Source organism: Carassius gibelio, chromosome A23 (assembly GCF_023724105.1).
Source record: "Carassius gibelio isolate Cgi1373 ecotype wild population from Czech Republic chromosome A23, carGib1.2-hapl.c, whole genome shotgun sequence".
In the NCBI taxonomy this organism is placed as follows: domain Eukaryota; kingdom Metazoa; phylum Chordata; class Actinopteri; order Cypriniformes; family Cyprinidae; genus Carassius; species Carassius gibelio.
Window position 1 is genome coordinate 13,642,433 of NC_068393.1, and position 25,588 is coordinate 13,668,020.

Below are 25,588 nucleotides of genomic sequence, written 5' to 3' on the forward strand. Positions count from 1 at the left end.
CTGGCCACATGCCTTCATGTTCAACTTACATGCTCTTGTAAACTTAGACCCACATCATTTACTTACCTTTTAAAACTGACATTTCAGTGTTTCACAGCATTACAACTCAGTAGTTATGATGCAGTGCATCAATATTTAATGCTCTCGATTATTGTCTAGCTAATGGCCATCCAAATCTCACTAAGGAAAGGAGTAAACAGTAAGGAAAGAAGTGGGAATGTTAGTTTCACGCCATAAATCAAGTCAATTTTAAGGAGAGGAAAGCTGGTTAAAAGTCACTGAGAAATAGCAAGGGACAGGAGGAGACTTGATTAGTCAAAGCCATCCTCAGTAGCGGAGTCTGAATTCAACACAACTGGCCCACAGACACGTAACCATAGCAACAAGAAGATCTGAAGAATCGTAGCACTTATTCTGCCAAATTCTTTCCTCTGTCTCATTTAACTTTTCGCCTAGAAAATGAGCAGGCGAAATAAGTGTGCTTTCCATCCTCTCTCATCTCCATCTGAGGGGATGTTTGTGGAATCTACACTTCTGTGTCGCTTGTTTGCCTCTGTCGTCTGTTAAATTCATGACCCGGAGTAAAACGTCACTGTTGCTAAGTCATGGAGATCTCCCAACCACAGCATATACAAGAAGCTTTCATCGAGACAAAAACGTCCTCTAGCATCAACCTAAAAAACTCAATTCTATGTTTAGTGGAAGCAACACAAGAGTATAAAGGCACTACATGAGCTCTATTGTTTCTTTTGCACTTTGAGAGCTTCCAGGGCTTTCCGGGTCGAACCGGCAGGAACTTTATGTTATTTTCACAAGATGGTGGCAGAAAGCTAGACCACCTCATCTAGTTACAATATGGCCTAAGACAGTGTGACCAGACATATTAAAACACTTTGGCATCAATGTTAGGAAAGGAAAGGAAAAGAATGTTACGAGACAGAATTAACATAAAATGGACAAAGTTCCCTTTTAATTTAGCCTTTAAAATACTTTGAGTACTTGATATACAGTTGTGACCCATCTGTAACTACAACAAGCATATTAAGAGTATGCATGACATTTATGAAGTCATCAATAACCAAACATGTCTTATGTTATTTGTAATACAACCGAATTGATTGGCGTTTTGAACCATTTGCATGAAAAACATGTATGTCACAATATATGCTCATTTATTTCTTTGGTGATAAGTGCAATTATGAATTATGAGAAGTGGCTTACAGTCTGGCTCACTGGGATTGTGTGCAATGTCATCTGTACATTAAAGTGCAAGTAGCTAAACCTTACTAAAACAGAGCAAGATCCATGTACACAATACCAAAAATAACTCGTGTAGAAAATACTAATTATCTTGCACATTTTCATAAAAAGACCATTGTTGCTAGTTGATGTCAAAATATAATGCTGATCAATTTTGAATACAGGGGCATTAAACAGTGCTTTCATAAACTGCATTTTCAGGAACAGTTTTAGTCTTAAGGCTCAATTCAATCATTGGTGTTCAAGTATAAAAAAGCATCACAGATGACGTTTGTGAGATTTTTTGACCGCTCTTGCAGCCTCACCTTAGTCACACAGGGGCCTATTCTCATGGAAATAAGGTTTTCACCTCTTAATCAAATCCCCTTGGCTTCCAGTGTGTGGTGCATTGTGGGTAATTTGTAATCTCCATTCTGTCCAGTTAGTCCCCTCAGTCCTCTGCCTCCTCTTCATCTGTCCTTTTGGATTTGAGCCGCTGGAAACAGTGGATAGTGGAGGCCAGAAAGAAACTGGCAATAATGGCTGCCACTGAAATACAAATTCCAGAAAAAATGACTATGAGATAATCAGTGAGAGTCAGCAATCCCCGACACTCGCGGAAACTGTCCTCAGAAAGCACACTGAGGGACACTTGCCGCCCGTCCCCTGGAAGAGAGCACTCCATACCCTCTAACCCTGGAACAGAGAAAGACGGAGAGGGGAACAATTATTATTGAACATATATACAATCTCAGAGAAGACCATGTGGTGATTTGTTTTTCACAACTTCACTTTTTTGTATTTTTTTTTTTGTACTAGAAAGTATGTTTTTCTAATTGCTTATAAGTAAGAAAAAAATGAGATTTCTCATTATATGATGGCTTTAGTTGAAATGGCTTGATAGAAAGGACACAGTGAATCTTTTGGTGAAGAGTCCATGGAACATTCAGTTTAGTCTCATGATCAGTGTTCAGTTACCGGACCAGCTCACATGTCAGGTCACTAATGTCACCAGCAACCTCAGCTGCACAATATCATGAACAAACATTATCTAAGCCTGCGGTCAACAAGATAATACTAAACAAGATTAAAAAATACTTTTATTCATCAAGGATTTATCATATTGATCAAAAGTGACAGTAAATTTTACATTTATGATTTTACAAAATATTTATATTTCAAATAAATGCTGTTCTTTTGAACTTTTCATTCATCAAAGAATCCTGAAAAAACAGTATAAATAGCTGCTGATTCCTAATTCAAAGGAATAAATCATATTTCAAGAGAATAAATTACATTTAAAAATATATTCAAATAGAACACACTCTTATTGCAGTAATTTTGACCAAAGAAAGCATATTTGGTAAGCAGAAACTAAAAAAAAAAAAATAATAAATTCTTTTAAATGTAAAAGTTAAGTTCATCTGTTTTTTCATCTGTTTCGGTTTATTTTATCCCATTTAATTTCTGTTTTGTTCAGGTCTTTAAAGGCCATTTGATGGTCACATATCCAGACAGTGTTTCACTTCAAAGGATAATAAATGAGCAAGCAGACTTCATTAACACACACACAAAACCCAAGGCTATACACTCCAACTGAACATGTGCACTAGCGCTCAATGCCATTACATTCAAGTGCCTTTCTGATATATATATATTTTTTTCATATAGCAATAACACAGAGAAGAGCTGCAACTATGACTCAGAAAACTCCTGTTACATAATGGCAAAATAAGATGTGAGATGGGATGCTTTCTAATTTCTTTATGGGAAATGTTTGTGAAATTTTCCTCGTTGGTGTGTATTTTGATTTTCACAGAGGGAGGTTTAATCTCCTTTCAGCTGTGTGATCAGCGGACACCAGATGACAGATTTGAAGCGGAACATCGCCTACATAATACAGCCACGCTGACAGACAGACACAACAGAGCGGCAGAGCTCCAGAGCCCCATCTCTCCTCTAATTGCCTAACGCTGTGTATTTTTGAGCGGAAATAATTAGAAACGGAATTCTCGTCAGTATATAACCCTCCGTGTCATAACACAATGCCACCATGCTTGTTCATGTCATTGGCCAAAGTCAGTTGACATCATCATCAAACGTGTGAGGCAGTACGTGCGGATGAGTCACTCCATCCAGAAGGGCTTTTCCACACGCAGGGGATTCATCGACCTCAGCCTCCTTTGTTTGGTCTGTCACGTGGCCGTTTGCACAGCTCTACGAGCTCATCTAATGTTTTTCTCATGCCAGAGCTTCAGTGTTTTTACACTGGAGATCCCCTGGAGCGAAAATCTCAATTCGCCAACACACACGCACATGCTTTTATCCATTTAGAAAATTCTCACAGCAGCCACAAGCTCAGTCAGCCGACTAGTGTTGTCTAGCCTGCTGTCACCACATATGTGTAGCACGAGGAAGACACTGCCATGTTCTTATGTTTGCATCAGTGAAATTAATCAAAGCTGTGTCTTTGTAGTGTAATGCAGCTGAATATATGAATCCCATTAGGTCTCTCTTTTCAGATTACACTGATTTCATTCAATACATTTGATTGATGTGCTAAAAATCCTGTAGACTTAATTACAGAGTGCATGCATTATCTTGTGATAAATACATGGCTTGTTGGCATAATGGTGACATATTGTGACGTAGTAACCTCTCAGGCTCTGTCTGTTGACCTTTGAGGGTTGTTTAAAAGAGTTTTACATGCACCTATCACATATATGTATTCCACTTAACATGCTTTGTTTATCCTCAACACTGTTTTTGGTGGAAATCTTGGTTCTTGCCCTTAAAAGACTGAATATCCATTTACCAGGCAACTGAAAGTGTGCCAGAAGTGTGCTATCATCAGTATCAGTTTCAGTGTTGGGTTGAATAATGGATGTAATGTGTTCATCCATCCCCAGGTGCCAGGGAGTTTAAACTAGTGGTCCAAATTAACGATCTAAATGAAAGACTGCATTATGGTGGATTCATACAGTTTTTCACACAATATTTTAAATAGTGTCAGTTTTGTTTCTTGAGTTACAATTAAAACAATCTAACCACTGGCATTTATGCTGCTATGCAACACCAAGGTCAGTTTAATTGCCAGGAAAGAATGATAAAATGCACATCTTGAATACTATGTAAATTGTGGTAACCATGTCTGTCAAATGTAAATAAATGCTAGATATCTGGAACATCTTGACACATTCTAAACAATTTGGACTTCTCTGGACCTTTTCTGTATTTGTTAATCAATGCTGAATGTAATAGCACTGAATTTAAATGAACTTAAATGTTGCAATGAAATGAGGAAATTATACAGAGGAAGTGAGGTTCATAAAAGACTGTGCAAGGTTAGCATACATTTGTGAACGGGTGAAAGGGTTTTGTTTACAAATACAACTGACCTTCATTGTCTCTGTTGACAAAGGAACAGACACCCTGTTCATGTTAAATTAATGGGTACAGTTAATATTATTATTCTGGAGATGGACTAATTAAATGTTGATGTGATTTAGAAGTTACAAATGATGTCTGATAGGATCTCAGTCTCATGCTTCAAATCGTAAGCAACAAAAATAGTCAAATATACTTCAAAATCTCTGAGGATTAACCAAATCTTTCTCTGAATATGGAGTTTAATCCAATCAGAAGGATTCACACCTACTGTATGATGATAACTATGATTCGTGATAAGGGATAACTATGATAAGTAATGATTCTCAAATGTTGTTAAAAATATGTGAATTTAGACTTCAAATTATAGTTTTTGGTTTTGTTTCCAACATTAACAATGTACCATTTAATCTTTTTTTTTTAGTAGTTTTTACTAAGAAAGATATTTATTTATTTTATTATATATAGAGAGAGAAAGAGGTTTGGTTTGGTTGTGTAACAAAGCTACTACACATGCTCCCAGCACTTGGTATATAAATGTGCAACCAAAACCCAAACTAAATATTTTATATTGAATCTAACTTGCTTATATGTTCGTAACTTGCGACCTATACATTACTCTAAAATAGACAAAGGGAGAGAAAAGTGACTTGTACTTCTAAGGGACAGAGAGGATCATGCATATATATATATATATATATATATATATATATATATATATATATATATATATATATATATATATATTTGATGTAGCTGTGGAGCTAGTGATAAGTGACCTATAATGACAAATGGATACTGTATTCAAGAGGGTACAGTACATTTCCCTCAATTTCTTCCTTTAGTTACCACTCAAATGAATGTCGACAAAGAGGACAAGACATGAAAAAAAATAAGGGAACATGTTGTGTGGCATCTGTTTCATGAATTATGCACAAGAACATTTGGCATATTCTAGCAATCACCTATGGTGTTTCAACCTCTTAGTCTTGGTTTGAAAATATTCTCATGCAGCTAAATACAAGATGCAGTGGAGGCATGTAATACAAAAGTGTTATCATTTGAAATTTGACTTTCGATTTAGATATTCAAGACATTAATAAGTTGAATTACTAGCCCATCATGCTAATGTGATGAGTCAAAATAGTTAAGTCTCTGCTGTAAGCAACTAGTGGGTTGTGAAGCATATCTATCCTTAAACAAAATCAGTCTACCCATATGTACGCCCTAGTCAGAAAGTAGATCATAAGCATCAACAGTTCTCACCCTCAGTGTTATTTACACTTTCAAAGTTGAATGACCACAGACTTTTCGGTGAAATGAAATGCATGACATTATTTAATACAGGTCGGGAAAGCAAGATTTAAGCAGCTTACCAGTTGGGAGCTTGTGACGATTCTCCAACAACCAAAGAAACAGTTTGGCAAAGTTGCAATTGCACACCCAGGGGTTCCCTTCTAAGCGTATCACCCGTAAAGAAGGCAATTGGTTCAACACCTCGATGTCCAGGCCAGAGAGGGAATTCCTCTCAAGCTCGAGCTCTCGTAAGGAGGTGAGGCCTGCAAATGCGTCCTTGCTGACCATATTCAAATAAGGATTGTTCCCGAGACGAAGCTTGATCAAACTATGGGACTCACCGAAGGTTCCCGAGGGGATCTCAGTCAAGTTGTTGCTCCCCAGGTCCAGATAGACCAGTCTGGAGGATGTGCACAGAGTCCCAGGCTCCAGCTTTGTTAGGGAGTTATTCCTCAGATCCAGGTAGACCAAATCACTGTAGAGAACCAGGAAATCAGAAGGGATCCAGGGAATCCAGTTGTTAGACAGAAGTAGTCTCCGTACATCCAAAGGGATGGAGTCTGGAAGACGGGTGAGCCCTTGACTTGTGCAGTCCACGGTGTGATGGTCTGGACACAAGCAGCTGGATGGGCAGTTGTACCCCCAAGATAACAAGGTAGAGGATAGCAAGGCAAGGAAAGGCTGAAACCAGCGAACACATGAGAACATTGTCAAGAGGGTGCGAGGTGAAGGGGAGATTGGGGGGATTGAGAGAGGGAGGTCTGGAGAGGAATAGAGGAGAGGGGATGGGGTAAAGGGACGGGGCGAGATACTAGGAAAGGGGACAGGGGTGCATCAGGAGATGACAGGAGTCAGGGTTGTCGCGAAGGCATCTTTCCTTGTCTTCTAGATTGCAATCTACAAAGGCTCGAGCAGCAGCAAGCGGCTAAAAAGACACGGAGCTCTGTTTTCCACAAGATCATATAGCAGGCGGAGTGGGTCGTGTGGCAGCCCTCTGGCTCCGAGCATGAAAAGGGAGGAGAGAGAGAGAGCGATCGAGAGAATACAGGGAAGAGAGAGAGAGACCACGCAATGCAAGGGATTAGCAGAGAGGTAAACAGAGACGAGTGAACCAGAGACTGGGAAGCGCTGGGGGCATGGAGAGGGGAGGGGAGTGTGAGGACGGAAGGGGAGGTGTAGCCTACTTGGTTTACCCACAGTCAAAAGGGAATTCTGATTCTTTAATTCAAACATACACTATGTGCTGATCCGTATCTTGGTCCTTATGCTTCTGCTCTTGATTGTGTGCCAGCTGAACCATGGTGTCCATAGCACATTTGACTCAAGGCTGTGGTTGCAAGTCTTCTTCCATCCTGAATAAATGGCTAATGATATGTTGTCGATGGTTTCCACATTTAATCACATTTGGCTTCTTTTCTGTTGTCCTCCGATTCAGTCGGTATAGTGCATGATTTTATATTCTGGCTCCATTGCCATGGTGATGCATGTGACGATTAACATGGGGCTGTGTGCATACAGATTACTGCCCTGAAAGTGAGAGATGGTGACTGCGTGTGAACCTCAGCAAAGAGGATCATTCTTGTCTATTGCATTCTACAAATTAGAAATCGCATGCAAAACCTTCCCGACCTCATCACAGCTGCACAACTCAATCACACTTGTTTACATCCCGAATGTAATGGCTGTCCTGAAAATCACAACGCTTTCAAAATGTCCAACATTTTATATTAGTCGAAAGGACTACAAAAAGATTTTGACAGTACCTCTTCTTCAGTGTGCCCATGAAAGCGGTCATTACTCATAGCGTTTCCAGCTGTTGTTATTTTTGTCGCTCTGTGTTCAGAATTCATGTTTACTCCTGTGCTGCTGTAAATCTCCAACAGACAGCTTTCCTCTTACATCACATGCACTGGAGAATAGCATGGCACAGCCCAGTGGAATTACACAATAGTCCCATAGGTCATTTTGTACCTCTGACCTTTCTGGCAGGCATGACCAGAAAGAAAAAAAAAAGACTCGCCTTTGACCTTTTCATGTGGCACTTCTTTGAAAGAATTTCAACTCGAAATGTTACTTCCTCTGGTGTCCCTGTAAAAGAAACAAATGTCAGGATCATTAGTGCAAAGGTACAGGATATCTTCTCAGTAGGGCATATGGCAGTGTCAGAAAATCTGTGCAGACTTTCCCTTCACAATTAAGTATGGCACATGAATAAATGATAAATATCATGAGCAACATACTGTTTGACACAGTTGGGTTGTGGAGGCGACACAACAGGAAAGGACACAAACAAAAGGTAATGCTACTTACTGTGACTTAAATACTAAATCCTTATTTAAGAATGTGGCTTGCATGCAAGACAATAAAATGCTGATAACTTTGTGTGCCTTGGTTTTTCCAGGGTCGAGTTGATTCTTTTACAGATCCAAACTATTCATCGTCTAGAAGCATGCATGGCAGGGCTTAGACGAGAAGATCATCCAGCTTGGATTTTCTCACTAGGGTCTTTAAAGAGAGACATGATAATCCCATATACACAGTCACAAATGGCAAGAAGACCATGTGTCAGTGCCCTCCAAAAGAATACCTGTCAGCCTCGGCTGAGAACATGGTGACATACTTTCCTTCCAGGTGCATTCTGGGCCCTCACTCCAGATGATCCTCACCAACATACCCAAGAGCAAGATACTGTCGCCCTACTGAACCATTGCACTATTGAGACAACTGGCCACAAAATAAATAGTTGTCGAGTTGGAAAAAAGCACCAATAGTCACAAAATATGAATGTCTCGGAAACTAGGACACCCAGTTGAATGCACAGAATCGAAGTCCTAACTGCAAGGGATCAACAAAACTAGGCCAAGTCATTAAAGCACTTTCAATCACAACAGTACTGACAAATTCAGTTTATGTGGATATAAGTGCACCATTACATAGCCACATATTTAATACAGGTTATTGGATTACTGGACTAATATTGCATTGCACTTTTGGTATGCTTTGTTGTGGTGGCTAATTCCACTGGGATTAAATAAACACTGTTGTCCACTGCAGCCAAAGAGGTGATACTACAGTTATCAGATAGGCATGACACAGTTTGATCGTGTTTCAAAGATTAGCCATTGATGTGACTTTACTTGACCCCTATTTGTCAAGACCGCGAGAGAAAAACTGGTGTCCAGCAAGCTACCTACAAGATTAAGCATCACCAAATAAAGTTAAAAGGTCCTTCCAGAACACTGCCCATGTCTGCCATCGACAGTCACAAATCACCTGCAAAATAAAATTAATGAATGATAATTAAGAAGGAACAACTACTGGCAAAGAACAGATGGGTCTGAATTCAGGCTCCACACAGTAGCTCCCACATCACAGCCAAGAGTTTTCTAATCTTTCTAATACTACAGCTTGAGAAGATTATTCCCTATCTCTCTTTCCCTCAAACACAAACAGAGTATTGACAGCTTCCTAATTTGTTTGCTATCTGGGTGAGAGTAGAGGATGTCAATAAAACAACACTAGGCTGAATAGATGGCAGGAGGCGCAAGTCTTCAGTTCAGCTGGCAGAGCAGGTCAAATGCCAATAGATTTCAAGGCATGAACTGCAGGAAAATATAAGGTTAAAATACCAACAAAAAAAAAAATATTGATAGAATGCATAAAATCAAACATTCAGAAAACATAAGTTTCTGGTGAAATAATACTACAAAGATTAAAAATTATTATTATTATTATTATTATTTAATTTTGTGATTTCTCCAATATTTCTGCTGCTAAATATAATATAATAATAAAATACAAAAGTCCACTTTTCATAAGCATGTCAACAGACCTTGATCTCATTTAGCAGCTTACAACTCCCCCTGGTGGTCTGGACTAATACAACATCCACAACACAAACACAAAATAATCATTTAGACTTAGAACCAAAAACAATACACTTATCACATGATCCCCGACACTGACCCTTGCTCCATATTTTATTGAAGAAAAAACAAAGCGGGCCACAAATGTTCATTCATAGAAAATAAACCAATAGCATTACTACAAATTATTCACCTGTAACATCATTCACAGGGTTACAGTAAATGTACATTTATACAAAATCCAGAGCCTCCTGCTTCACTCACAGTGGTCAAGGTGGACAGTAGAGTGCGTGTATGAGAAGTTATTATCAATGAAAGTTTGTGCATATTATTTTATGCGTGTACATGGCCTAATCCACAGTCATATATTCACCACAGAGAAACTGATTCTTTATCGAATAGAAAGTAAACCTGGAAAAAAAAATTGCCACATTACAATTAAAAATGGTAAAAAAAAAAAAAAAGATTGAAATGAAGGTATTTTCATATATATTAACATATGTACATTCTTTTCATACAACCATTTTATTACCATTCTGTTGTTATGGTACTAATGGCATATTAAAAAAAAAAATCCCTTTATGGACTGATTACTGGTGCTTTCGTGAATTGTTAAAATTTCAAATAAAAGGGGAAGAAGAAATGATTTTGCAATAATAAATGATGTTGCTTACAAAACATTGCACTTTTAGTTTTACATTTAACATATAGAATGTTGCCCAACACTAATGTAAAATGTATGTATTAAATGTAAATTGAAAGCATGGAATATAGATATGGGAAAAATTTACCTAAATATTGCAGCACATAGTCATTAACGGTTATGAGTTTGTCAGGCAAAGCTTTACAAAGGACACAGCAGCCTGGCTCCCATTAAAAGTCAGTATGCCTACAAGGAAAACAAGCGAAAGTCAGTAAGAGATTTTAGTGCTGAGAGAGTGATTAAAACAAAAATATGTGAGATTCAGACGTACTAAGAAAGTGAACAAGAGTATTTTTTTATACATGTGTAAAGTGTTTAGACATGGAAGACCAGGTGACAAGTTGATAGGAAGCACTTTCACTTTAGAGAGACGTTGTCACAGTGTCAACTCAACAACTATTTTGGGTTACAAATGTGCTGTGCTCCAGGAAGAGCAACAGACTAGAACTGTAACTGCTTATTAACCAACACTGTATTTACTGAAAACAACAAACAAGCAAGCATGTATTTCGCAAAGTACTTTACAATAATGCTGAATATGTCATGAAGTTTGTGTAAAACATGTCAAAGATATTATACATATAGTTTATATATATATATATATATATATATATATATATATATATATATATATATATATATATATATATATATATTATATATATATATATATTAAAACAAATTGTCCAGGCACGGCCAGTGAAGTCTTTTCACTTAATCCAGGCTCAAACTGTCAAATAACCTTTGCCACGGCACTAAAATTCAGATAAACTGCACAAAACTATAACAGTAAGGAAGAATATCGATGTTAAAATTCATAATTATTATAAAACACACCTTTCAATTAAAGCAGACTTAAAAGTCTTTTGTAATATGTCTTTAGGTCTCCCAAAGGTCTGTTCTCTTTTCATCTCATTCTTCAATTTCATAAGCAGCTTTTTGTATGTGAAGCGCTTCATTGGTGCCAATAACTATTTCATGTGGACCGCAAATAGGATACAAAATAAGGCCTGAAAATAAAAGTGGGACCGGCCAAATACAAAATTCAAGGGAAAGACGGGATCATTAAGAAGAGTTCAAAATCTAGCTACTTTCAAGCTAATCTTGTTAGATAATAGTTTGTCAAACTTCTAACAATTCTTACAACAAAAAAAAAGGTGGGATTAGTGCCTTTAAAACAAATTGTACCCTAATTGTAAAGTGTCAGCATGTACTGTATATATGCACACACATAATTATATATGTATACATATACATAAGTATAAGAAATTGTCAAATATTTTTCTAAACATGAAAAATTAAGACTAAGGGACACATACTATTGGGATAGAAAGTAAACATCAAATAAAAACCGGCATGCACACTCTATAAAAGTCGGCAGGCTCTGTGAGGAAATCAGCACATGAAATGCTTCTGATATGTGACAAGAACATCTGTAGTACAACACTGGTGCATGGTTATATGGATAATTGCAAAGTAATGGTGTTACAAAGCATAAAACAAATAAATAAAACTCATCAAGAAAATAAAAAAAATATTCATCACATTTCTTTGTAAAAAAACAAAACAGACTGAACCAGTACTGGTTGCTTTACCTACTATTCACATAGTTGTAATTTTAACAACAGTCCTCATATTGGCATATTCTGCCAGCACAAGATCCATCAAATGGATCATTCCTCATCATACATGAGCATCACACATGTATAATTGCTTCTCCTTTTTTTCTTGCTATTAGTCCATAGTCCTTTTCAGATGCACACTGAGACAATGTTTTTAAATGTTAAATTTTCCAACGCATTTCTGGTGAATATGGCCAAATCATATTAAAGAGTAAAGGGGCTATATAATCAAAATCGGATTATTTCTCATTTAATGCATTTGCCCGGAATAATAATTATCATCTTTATAAGATAATTTGTGATGGTGGCTACATTTACATGGTTGAACAAGCTTTGCAACCCTTTTATTCTGCACATGGAAACGCTCTGAATACATTTATACCCAATATAACATATCATGATAAAAGTGACTCCATTTTATTCTAATTCTGTGAACTGTGAGATATTCTTCTAATATTTGAATTTTAATAGTATAATGGCTGCACTTTATAAATGCTTTTCAATGGACCTAGAAAATGCTTAGAAATACTTGAGCAAAAATAGTTACCTGGCAGGTGATTTAGCACATTTCAGGATGTAACAATAGAGAAAGCTGCTTAGAGCCAGGGATTTACATACAAAAGACTATAATTTTTTATGCAAATGGTATATTTGACAAAGTGGCCACCTTAAATTATAAATGTATTTTTAATTGTCTATTAAATGACAGATTGCCTAAAATTCCAAAAGACATGAGAGGTTTTTATGTGGTTTATCAGATACACTGCAAAGCCAGAGATAATACTGGAATATAAATTTGCATTTAAATGCAGCCAATTTAAAGGATTCATTTGGCCATTGCAAAGACTACAGGTTGCCTTCAGTGTGCTGGTGCAGTATCGAGACCATAGTGGTCTTGTGGGGATCTGCTCTTGATCATCCCTAGAGAAAGTGACAACTGCTGGGCTCTGGAGGTCCACAGGGGTCTGGTGTGCACAGACTGCTCCCATCCTCCACTCAAACCTCCACTGACTGGATCTGGTTCATTTGGGCTCGCATCATCTGCACACTGTTGAAAATCTTCTTCTGGTGGCCTGCTAATGTGACTCCCACCTTCAGAATGTCACTGTTAGCACAGAAAGAGGGTGTGAGAGAAGCAACTGCATAATGTCACAGTAAAAGAAAGATCTAAGCAGACAAGACTATCTATCAAATTTACAGTAATAGGTTCCTGGTGGCTAAAGCTGGAACTGAATGAAAATGACTGATGTGAATATGTTGAGCTATATAGAAGATAGCGAAAACCTACTCCATATTCATCTGAGACACGGCTTCAAAGGTAGTGAGGTCTTCGTTGGCAAAGTTCTCCTTGTACTGGCCCATTTTGATGGCATCCAGCCATTCGTCCACTGTGCTGAAGCTGGAGAAGTCTGGTGTGCTGCGGTCCAGCAGAGGTAGATGTACGCTGCAAAACAGCCCCAGAATCAACTTCACTCGGATGAGAATTATATCATGTGTATCATGAGTTTCTTTCTTCTGTTGAACAAAAGATTTTTTGAAAAATGTTAGTATCTGAACAGTTGATGGGAATCATTGTATTGCATATAATTTTTTTCCAAATATGGAAGTCAATGGTGCCCAACAACTGTTTGGATACTAACATCTTTCAAAATATCTTATCTTGCATTCAACAGAAGAAAGAAACTCACACAGGTTTGGAGCAAGTGGAGGGTACGTAAATAATGACAGAAATTTCATTCTGGAAGTGAACTTATCTTAAAAAAAAATTTAAAAAAAAGTGTATTCTGCTAAACTAGAAAAAACCTGCCATCTGACCCAACTGAATAAATTAAAAAGGAAAAACTGTATCATACACTACCAAACTAAAGTTTGCTCACTGAGGCCGCGTTTATTTGATTAAAAATACAGTAAAAACAGTCATATTGAGAAATATTAATACAATTAAAAATATAATTAATATAATTTAATACTTAATTTCAGCATCATTACTCCAGTCTTCAGTGTCACATGATCCTTAAGAAATCCTTCTTAAGGATGAACTCACACTACTTGTTTTGAACCGCGCCTGAACGTGTTTGACCCCCACAGCACGGTTCGTTTGACTAGTGAGAGTGATCTGTGCCATCATTAACATATTTACTACTATGCTACACTTTCAGTAAATTTAATTAAATCAACAAGATTAAGGTTTATAATGGCTCTCGTTCTTACCTTATTGATAAACAGGAAGTGTAGTTTGCGAGTAAAACTGTAAATTATTTCATTAACCTCAGCTGTCTCCGTAATAATTTGCTGATATATACAAGTGAAAATCAATGATAAACTAATTATTATTAATTATTCGGCAGAATATTATCGAGAGTGGTTTTCTCCGGTACCTCATACATGACGGAGTGGAGAGGAGGGATAATCGCGCTCGGGCTCGGTTCAAGGCAACCGTGCATAGTGTGAGTACACCCTAATATGCTGATTAGATGCTCAAGAAACATTTGATTACTATAAACTATAAACTATTTTTGTTACTCTTCAGTCTTTACATTTTTCTAAATACCTTATATACACATTATAAATGTTAGAAATGTATGCTGAAAACACTTTACAAAGACTACGTAGTAATACCGTTAAACTGTTTTTAACCATTTTTGTGTTCAGGATTTTTTGGGCGGGGCTGAAATCTGTCTCAATGACACACTGGAGCCTCGTCTAACCCTCTAATAACTAGAGCGCATTAGCATCAGTGGTTCACCCGCTCAATCATGAGTTACTGTCATTAGCGTTAAATTACTACAGCCTACAGCTTGCTAGCTAGCTATGCATTCGTAACGTAAATACATATTGCCAAACATGTATGGCAGTGTAAATCTAATTAAGCAGCCAGAGGTCGAATCCATTCAGATTGTAGCAGTATTTGACAGGTGAGAGAGATGGTTTTCTTGCCAGTGGGCGTGGTTTAAGCGCAGAGAGCGGACACACATCCCTAGCGTTTGAGAGCAGAGAATAGTGCGTAATTTTTCAAGATTTTGATACCTTATTTTATTTATTTGGTGTTTTTTATTCAAATTTGGAGGGGGATTAATAAAATTTTTCCGTGTTGTGACAAACAATCACATATTTAAAATTGTTTACACTGACATTAAATGATTAAATACAGATTCAAACTGAGCAAATTTAACTTAAAAAACTAAAACTAGATGGAAATTTTCCTGCATTCTAATTATAAAGTTCAGACAAATGGCTGTGGTAAGAATACTGAATTCTAATAAGATTGATTGTTTAAATTTTTTGCAATAACAATTCGTTTTTTTTACGATTATACGGTTCAGACTACTGAACTGAAAACAATTCAGTGCTCAGTGCTTGCTGGCCCCTTCTCGTCCGTGTTGACCCAGAATTAAATCTCTTACCCTGAAGAGAGAGGAGTGGTGGCCTTCAGACTGCCAGGATTACGGATCATCTTATCCAGAGAGTTAACAATCTGATTGAACTTCGGACGGTTGTTTCGGTCCTTCTGCCAGCAGTCCAACATTAGTTGGTGCAGTGCATTTGGACAGTCCATAGGAGGAGGTAACCTATAATCCTGCTCGATTGCATTTATTACCTAGATAAATAGGAAGATAAATTATTTATTAAACATGTTATACTTAAAAATACATCAATTTAACAAAACAATAAAAATGTTATACACATGTTCATGTATGCACTTTCAGGTGGTGTTTAATGACACTGTTCGTCCACTAGGGGACATCCTTATTCAGCTCTTCATGGAAAAATAGAACAGAATCTGTAATCATCAATATGACTATGCAATCATATAAGAACTGATTCATACATCTTGATTGCTCATGTCCCAGTATGGTCGCTCTCCATAGGACATGACCTCCCACATTACGATCCCATAGCTCCACACATCACTCGAGGACGTGAACTTCCTGTATTGAATGGCCTCGGGAGCAGTCCATCGTATTGGAATTTTCCCTCCCTTTGTGTACATTGAATTTAATAAGAAATATTATATTAGCATGAAGTAGATGCTGCCAGATAGCCACAGTCTATATAACCCATTAGACAGACACTCACCAGGGCGCTTGTGTATGTAGGATCTGATGTGTCCTCTTCCAGAAAGCGAGAAAGCCCGAAATCGGACACTTTGCAGACTAGATTGCTGTTAACCAGGATGTTGCGGGCAGCCAGATCACGATGTACGTAGTTCATGTCACAGAGGTATTTCATGCCAGCTGCAATGCCACGCAGCATGCCAACCAACTGAATGACAGTGAACTGGCCATCATTTTGCTAAGATCCAGAGATATATAAAATATATTAAAATATAATACAATTTTGTGCTGATGACAAATGATACACATATGTTTCCTCTCTACATTAAGAAAAAAAAAGCTTTTCTAACATTTTTATATCAGCCTTTCTAACAAAACATCTTTGTTATGTGAGCTTGTGGCAAAATCTTGTGGCTAAACATCTGGACTTCAGTCTCAGCAGACACATCTGGGCCCTGTCCAATGGGATCCTGGGTCAGTTTAAAGCAGCTCAAGTATTGATATCACGCACTGTGAAATAAAAAGCTGTTGTGTTGTTATTGTAGGTTTTTTTTTTTTTTTTTACAAATAACCATGATTATATGGCTCGTGCAGCCCAATTAAAAGTAAAAAGAAGTGGGCATGTTGATTTATTTCACTTGTTAAACAACTGAATGATGGTAAACTGTGTGAACAGCGCATTTCTAAAATGGCATCGGTAGCTAAAAATGTTTTTGACACTAGGTGTCAGCAAGTCAAAGACAACTTATAAAATTGAAGTGCACTTTCAATGTTACTTTTGTTGTTTTCGTGCAGCAACAGTGAAGCTTACCCGAAGAAAGGAGTCCAGTGATCCGTTCTCCATGAATTCAGTGATGATCATTACTGGAGTGCTCTTGGTCACCACTCCTTCCAGGTGGATGATGTTGGGATGGTCAAACTGCCCCATGATGCTGGCTTCGCTCAGGAAGTCCCGCCGCTGCTTCTCAGTGTAGCCTGATTTCAGAGTCTTAATGGCCACCAGAATCTCCCTCTTCCCAGGAAGCCTGAGATTACCGCTACATACCTCTCCAAACTCACCTTAAAAGGTTAAATTATTAGACCAGTTGATTGATCCAGTTCAGAAGAAAACAATTAAATTACCAGCCCAGCTTACTAAAACTTTTTAACAATAATCAAAGGTGTAAATGTATGCTTTGCTAGATTTCAGCTGCTTTCTAATTAATGGTCGATTTGCTTATATGTAATCTAGATGATCTGCAAGATGTTGGTTAGACTGCAAATCAGAACTCTATGCCATTAAATCTATGCATATTCAAATATTCCTTATTTATGTGAACAGTGAAATTTACCTGCACCAATGACTTGCTCGATTTTCACACAGGTCACGTCTATTTCTTTGGCGAACTCGCGCACCGCCTCATTGGGATCCTCATATGTGAAAGGATCAATGTAGATCTTCATTCCTGGAGCCACTTGGAAAGAGAAACAGGAGCTGCAGTGTATGCACCAAATATATTGCCTATACTGTAATAATAGTGTAATGTTGATTCTTAAAAGACAGGGTGAGACAAAATCCAATTTTTTAATTAAATTTTAAATTAATTTTTCTATTTTTTTAAAGTTTTGAAGATCTTCCCTAAAAAAAAATCAGATCTCCAAAATAACACAAATGTACAAGCATTATATTATGTTATATTACATTATATTTCATTATACATGTATTTAGTTACACACACACATATATATATATATATATTTATATTTATATACACACTGTAGTTGTATTTATAACTTACGTTTTGTCCCATATCTTAAGAATCAGTGTTGTATATTTACAGTAAATGATTTTTCTTATTGAATTATCTGTCAACATTATAACACCCGTCAATGAAACAGAATTGTATGGCACACTAAATAATAAAGTATTCTAAACAAGCCAGCACTTTTGGAAGAGGAAATGAAGCAAAATCGAATTATGGTCAACTACCTTATTTTATCGACACGTGAACCAATTTGAATAAACTGAAGTTCATAGCGTGTCATTTTGTGGCAAAGATCTTCAAATTGTAAGTCAATTTGTGCCGTGGTTAAAATGTTGTTGATATGTGCTCTGCTGTTTTCATTTATTGACTTGAGCCTTGTTTAAAAAGATGAAGTAAATATTATAAGCACAAATGAAATATTATAAAGCCACTGAATGGTTTACTCACTGTGGCCGCTGGTGTAATGTTGAAGCTTGTCAGTGTATTCAGATTCTGTCCTGTCACTGCCTCTCCTGATGAGACCCCAACAGGAGAAGAAGGAAAATGTCAGAAAAAAGGGGCTACTTTGAAACATCTGTTCAGTTTTGTTTAATCGATTCCAGATCATGGTAAGCAACAGACTCACCGGTTACAGACGATAATGAGCACAACCACAGCGATGAGAAAAACAACACCAGCAACAGCAGAACCGATAATGAGGGGCAGCTTCTCCTGCAGGCTGGAGCTGTACTCCTCTTCAGATATGTACATGGTAGACACAAAATCAGATCAGCTTTTGTTATTTTTCATCACAAAAAAAAATCTAACATTTAACTTTAATACAATTAAAAATTCACTTTGCATACTGTCCTAACATGATCCTAACTCTAACATGCTAATTAAGTGCTGAAGAAATATTTATTATTATTTGTAATAACATTTCATACTATTAGCAATATTGAAAATAGTGCTGCATAATATTTCTGTGGAGCATGATATATTTTTCCCAGGGTTCTGCCATGAATAGAAAGCTCAAAAGAACAGCATTTATTTGAAACGGAAATCATTTGTAACATTAAATGATTTGACTGTTCATAAATGTCTCTACTGTCACTTTTGATCAATTTAATGAATCTTCCAAAAAACATTCTTACTGAGCCCAAACTTTTGATCGGTAGTGTACACGGAAAACTGTCTAAATTTGCCACATTTTATATCACAGTTTTGTTAAATTCTTGATTCTGATTGGCTAACAAACCTTTACAGGGTGTTGACTCATCTTTAGCAATTGACTGTCAACACTTTTTTTCATGTGTGACATTTTAATAACAATTTGTCAACAGTCACTTTCTGGATTTTGCCAGACATGCCACAGAATATTCTAATGCCTGCTAAACACAAATAAATGCGTTTCCAAGTAGCAGAGTGTTCCCTTCTGTCGAATGTTTCCATTTTCGTTCAAAGTGAACAAGGCTACACGTCTCAGATTAGTATAAGAACAAGCAACATGCTGCGATGGCTTGGCTATTTGCTCATGTTTCTGGCTTTGCCCTTGACACACAGATCTCACATTGTGGTCCAACACACTGTGGTTAAAGCTATTTCAGAGACTGGAAAGTGGTTTTTAACCAGACTATGGCACCTGACTTGTAAATAAATAATCTGACTATTAATTGGGAAAGCAGAAAAGCAAAATCAACATGTCTAGTGCCAAACGTTTGTTAAAGTCCAGTACCTTCAGTCATTGTTTGGAAGTACATCTTCCCACTTAAACGTCCAAAGCCTGCCACCGTCCTGGCCCGCACCTGGAAGACGTAGATGGTCCCCTGCTTCAGGCCCCGGATAACCGCTGTATTCGTCTGACTCCGCAGTAGAGAGGAGTTCGACTCTGCCGTATTCTAGATTTGAACCAAAGATCAAAAATCACATACAACAATTCTTTTGGTTTTGCTGCTTGACCAATTTAGTTAATTAAAATTATGCTAATGCAACAACTTGTGAACTTTCATTTCATTGCACATAGTTAATCAAAGTTAGCACAATGGAGGTTTACTTAATATACTCTGTTGGTACTACATTAGCAATTTCATTAGCATAACGGGATGTACAGAAATCCAGAACTTCACAGACACATTGGAAATTTATTAGAGTGTTATTCATGTAGTGTTTTTAATTTAGTTCTTCATTGAAGTTACTTCATTTAGGGATCACAGGCACTTAATGTGGCCTGAGCTCAGATTCCACTCTTAATTAATCTTAATTTAAGCTTGTATAAGAGCATAATTCATTTATCCCAAAATATTATTATTATATTTTTTGAAACAGATTTTTTTAAAGTTCACCTCAGTTGAACTTCATTTTTTGAGAGAATAGCTGGACAATTTCCAGTATGTTTGTATTTGATGATTTATTACCTTCTCATAATACTGCAGCTCATAGTCCAAAATGACCCCATTGGGCTGGTCTGGCTGGGACCAGGACAGTGTGATGCTGTCCACGGTTCGACTGACCTGATGCATGATTGACACAGCAGATGGAGCTGTAGAGAGGGTGATAAAAAAGGTAACAATTAAATGAGAAATAAACATAGCTGGATACATAACGTGTGGGAATTCATCTAAGAATCTTTTCATGAGAAATTAATTCATAATAAGGATTACATTAGAGAGCTTCTCAACGCTGAATGAGTTTAGATCACAACACAGAATCTCAGCCAAGCCAATGCCCCTCTTTTTATTAAGAACATTCAAATGAATACATCGCATAATCCTTAATAAATAAATTAAAATGAATCATGAAAATCCCACGTTTGTATGTTCCATAAACAAATTAATATTTTTATTCATTAAGTGACAGCAAATACTGTTCTAATGTTACAAAAAAAAAAGGTGATTTCAAATCACTTCTGTTCTTTATTCATCAATGAGGCCTGGAAAATGATCAGTTTTCACAAAAATATTAATCAACACAACTGTTGACTCTGAATGAACTCCTTTTGTGAAAGCATTCTTCATGCAACAACGCTTAGAAACACGGCAACTAAACTCAAAAAATTAACAGCATTTTATTATAATAGTGTTCTCATTATAATGCTATGCATATGACAGTCCCATAGTTATTAATATTATGCATTGTTTGTCCAGCTTGTGCTGCATGCTGAAGAAATACATTACTGCAGCGCAACTCAACCAAACGCATCTCATAAGAGATAAATAATATACACTACATATATAAACCGACCGAAATTGTTTGAAATTACTTGTACCCTACCTGAAAAATCCAGCTTTTTTCCTTTTCAGATTCTTATTTACAGCAATTATAATACTAGACTGTATATTAAATTATTGGGAGAAAACCGGTAGTTCTATGTGAAATTAGAGATTGAGTCAAATCAGGCTCCTCGAATCAAAGCATCGAATCATCGCCTATTTGGGGTCACCCCTTAATATTACTGGTTTTAGTACTGCAAAAGTACAACAGCATTTCCAACAGAGGTCACCTATGATGTCTATAGTTGTGGAGCTCCCATGTTAACTGCCCACTGCCTTGTACTCAGTTCTCTGGAACCCGTGCAGCTTTGGATATAGAGGAGCCATTATATCAACTGCAGCTTCAGGCTGACTACTAAAACAAAGACTCTGGAAGCCCATGTAACACTTCATTATCATTTACAAGCTTGAAACGAAAAGACAAGCGTGAAAGCTGGCAAACACTATCGCTGCTAGTAAAACTGCATTTATGGTTTAAAGATCAAACAAATCACAGTGCCTTAAAGCCAATCGATGCCTTGAACAGGGTTCAGCTGGAGCAGCGGGTGGCAGAGTATATGCTCCTGGCATGCTTGCTTGGGTTTGTGGGGAGGAAACCGATTCGGTTTATATGCCAAGTACTGATTCCCTAGACATGCATGATAAAATATAATAGGTAAGATAATATCTGAGCATTTTAAGACCATTTTAATATTTTTCTAAATAAACTGGTCAAATAAATGACACTGATATGCTTTCACGTGTGCCATCTCTGTATAATTAGGGCTGTTTTAAGATGTTTTATACATTGTATTTATAGTTGGCATAAAGTTGATGGTTGATCGCTCAGAGAGTTCAAGGCCTCGGGTTATTATACTTTCTCTGTTGCTGATCAGAGCTCAGGAATATTAAACGCACAATGTTGTGAGAAAAATCTGTCTTGTGCTATTTGGTTTCTCTGTAAACTTCGATCCTGAGCTATGATTAAGTGTTTTTCCATGCACTAGTTTCGATGGGCAGAACAGGCCCTGTGTCTTGATTTACTGCACTGAATGATGGGATGGTGTGTGAGGAGGATGGGACTGTTGAGGAGTTGAGCGTGCCGTTGTGTATGTTGGAGAGATTCCTCCAAACAACACTAGGAAAGACAGATGTGATTAGACTAACTCTCCAAATAGGAAGACGAACCATTTCAAACAATGACAAAATTCAATTCTTCAGGCGCATGCAACTTTTTAACCCCCATAAATTATTGTTGATGACAGGACTACACTCTGGGAACTTATTACAGACAAGCCAAAGTCATAATCATCCATCATTTACTTCATGACATATGAAACCTGTAAGACTTACTTTCTTTGACGAAAAAAAACCAACAAAAAAAACAGAAGTTTCATGAAATCTTCAAGCTGTTCTTTTCCCAAGCACTGGAAAATGAATGGTGACCAGCACTAGTATCACATGATCATTCAGAAATCATTCTAATATGCTTTAGTGCTCAAGAAACATTTCTTATTATCATTAATGTTGAAAAAAGATGTGTTGCATAATATAAATATATATATATATATTGTTTTTTTTTAATGGTAGTGTTTATAAAACTCATGGAACAGAATGGCAACAACAAAACAACAACAAAAAATGCTATTAGCATTTGGATTTTGTTTATTCTAAGCAGCCATGTTTTTTTTCTTAACAGTGTTTTCAAAGAAATGCAGCTCCCAAAATATCTGGAGAGAATCCACCACAGGTATGCGTCCATAAAATACAGCAAGTCATTATATATGAGAATAAGTTCTTTTGGTTTGATGAAGTGATCGGTTTTCCAAAGAGTCTACAGTAATTGGTACTTCACTATTCCGCGGCTCTTTGACTGCAATTTATGAGAAATACAAGTAGTACTCTCTCAGTGAAAAACATTAATTCATATGTCCTTGCGGTATTCTGGATGAGAATAAAAGGAACAGATTACGAGTATTTCGAGTATGGATCTCAGAATCTTTCTTTTTTTTCACGCGAATTTCCACTGTAGCAAATTAATTTCCTAGTTGATCGCAGCTTAAAACAAAGTATTAAAGACTTGAAAACATTAATGGGAATACCTATAGGCCTAAGGTTTTTAAAGGTTCTTAGGCCTTTTAGGTTCTTATGATATTAAGAAATATGCTTATTTATTTTTTTACTCTCGAAATTCCTTCCCTGAGGCTTAATATCCAATTTTTCATAATAATAATAACACATTTTCTTACACTGTTTTTATTTATTTGATACACACACCATATATTTTATAAAAAACATTATCAAGTTTCTCAGAGCAACATTATTAATAAATAACTCAATCCCTGAGTGTTGTGTAAACCCATAGCCGTTGAGCTCAGGCTTGGATTCTGGCTGAGCAGCCGGTCCTGGTATTGTCCCTCTCTCTGTGTTTTTTTTTTTTTTGTGTTATGGATGGTGTGAGGTGGATTTTTGTCTTTTAATGGCCGAAGTGAAGCGGTAATGTGTACTGACAGGCACACCGGTGGAGCCCCAGCCTCCAGTGATAGGGCCAGCGAGTTCACTGCTGCACAGCCGGGGGCACGGCTCTCATTAAAATGCTCTATTAAACACTATTATGTTCCTTTTGAACTGTCTCTTTTTGACTGGCATTTAAAATCCCTGTACAAAGCAATATGACGAGTGTTGTGGACTAGCTTTCAGTTCTCAGATAAAAATTGAGGGAACAGGAGAAATCTGATCAGGTGAAGATAAAAAGATGCAAACACATCACTTTCATGATAGTGTCCTATAAAACTCAAAGCACCTTTCTGTTGCGGAAAAAAAACCTTGGGAACATGAACAGTGGCATCAACTGGCTATAATTAGACACATTTCTTAGGTGGCCTTTTGTGTCTTGCCGTCCTTGTACAAGGTGTCAATGGTCGTCTTTTGGACAACTGTCAAGTCTGCAGTCTTCCACATGATTGTGTAGCCTACAGAACTAGACTGAGACACCATGTAAAGGCTTTACAGGTGTTGATATTTTAAGTATATGACCAGCACCTGTAGTTACCAGATCAATTCCATATATAAAAAAAAAATTTAAATTAAAAAATAAACAAAAACACACACACACGTATATTATTAATTTTAATAATATAAATAAATATATAATATATATAGTATAATAACATAACAATATAATATGAAATAAACTCTAAAATATATTCTATAATATGAAAAAATATATTATACTATTATATTATAATATATGAAATCTGTTGTTTTGTATATATTTCATACATATATACTATTTATGTATTATTAATATTTTGACTATGAACATCCACTGCGATGTTTACTATTGTCTTACCGGCCTGGTTTGTGGTGATGTTGACAGCGGTGAACTGAGGTGAGAAAGGACTCTGGTCAGACACTCCATTCACAGCCTGAATCTCAAAGGTGTACTGCGTGTGGGCCAGCAGGTCACTGACATAGACCCGGGGATCGGTCAGGCCCAGTTGGCGGGGCACGAACTGCACATTGTCACCGCAGCGTGTGCAGGCCCCTCTCCCAGAACCACAGCTCTTGCAGATGATGTTGTAGACCACGTCCTCCCGGCCTCCGCTCTCTTTTGGTGGATCCCACTCCAGCCGCAGGGAAGTCTCGTTCACGCTAGAAATCACTCTCTGGGGTGCAGACGGAACCGCTGTGGAGAGTTAAACCACACTGCTTCATCAGCAAGTCCATGTCTTATCGAGACAGGAGTTTAATTAAAACCAGCCTAGGAATAGATTCTTGGATTAAATGGTGTAAGGTTGCAAGAAAAAGTATGTGAACCCTTTGAATTAGTCATCAAATTTAATCTCATCATCAAGTCACAATAACAGGCCACCTAAATTATCCCTAATTTAGGGCTATGTGATGTTAAGTAACTTTACGTGCATCGGCCCTTGGCTCTGCTGCCCTGCTCACTTGAGCACGTTCTAACTGCTTTGTCTTGTGTCTTTATGATCTGATTTTCACTTATTCATTAGTCTATTATCACCGTTCTTTTAAAAAGAAACTGGATCAAAGTAATCTCCGCTTTCTAACAAGCCACATTAAAGTAATAATTTCCTAATGGGTAATGACAAGAGATGAAAAGAGAAGTGGTTCATTGTAATGTAAAACAAGAGTGAAAGGGTAGAATGTTCTCCTCCCTCTATTCTGGACCCAGTGCAGCAGTTCAGATTACTGACAGCGTGGAGTACTACACAGGACCACCCTCCCAAAAGAACAGAGCATTATGCAAATCTCATCGGGCCAATCTCGCTGCTCACTGAGTTAAAGCAATGAATGAATGTTCAGGGTTACACTCATTTTAACTGGAACTCTAAAAAGGCGACCCCATGTAAAAAGGAAAAGACTGCCTACATGCTAAAGTATGTACATCATGAATCTCCAGTGCTGAACTAAGCTGATACTAA

The 25,588-nt window shown here is 37.2% G+C and overlaps 2 protein-coding genes across 2 annotated transcripts in view; both read right to left on the minus strand.

Annotated features, from left to right (window-relative positions):
* Positions 1–942: 942 nt before the first annotated feature.
* On the minus strand, positions 943–7,815 carry LOC127945188 (leucine-rich repeat-containing protein 38-like). The gene is made up of 3 exons (XM_052541804.1): positions 7,686–7,815; positions 6,003–7,449; positions 943–1,935 (listed from the first exon to the last, which is right to left on the minus strand). The coding sequence occupies exons 2-3, from the start codon at positions 6,628–6,630 to the stop codon at positions 1,691–1,693; spliced, it is 873 nt and encodes a 290-aa protein (XP_052397764.1). The 5' UTR covers positions 6,631–7,449; positions 7,686–7,815; the 3' UTR covers positions 943–1,690.
* Positions 7,816–11,136: 3,321 nt separating this feature from the next.
* Positions 11,137–25,588, minus strand: part of LOC127945189 (ephrin type-B receptor 2) — a 47,938-nt gene continuing 33,486 nt past the window's right edge. Inside the window, exons 5-16 of the mRNA XM_052541805.1 lie at positions 24,493–24,828; positions 20,307–20,431; positions 19,628–19,790; positions 18,539–18,647; positions 18,361–18,425; positions 17,500–17,622; positions 16,980–17,227; positions 16,191–16,406; positions 15,943–16,092; positions 15,518–15,711; positions 13,402–13,557; positions 11,137–13,218 (exon numbers count right to left, since the gene is read on the minus strand). Of these exons, the coding sequence (XP_052397765.1) occupies positions 13,110–13,218; positions 13,402–13,557; positions 15,518–15,711; positions 15,943–16,092; positions 16,191–16,406; positions 16,980–17,227; positions 17,500–17,622; positions 18,361–18,425; positions 18,539–18,647; positions 19,628–19,790; positions 20,307–20,431; positions 24,493–24,828 (1,994 nt within the window). The 3' untranslated portion in view covers positions 11,137–13,109. The remainder of the gene's footprint in view (positions 13,219–13,401; positions 13,558–15,517; positions 15,712–15,942; positions 16,093–16,190; positions 16,407–16,979; positions 17,228–17,499; positions 17,623–18,360; positions 18,426–18,538; positions 18,648–19,627; positions 19,791–20,306; positions 20,432–24,492; positions 24,829–25,588) is intronic.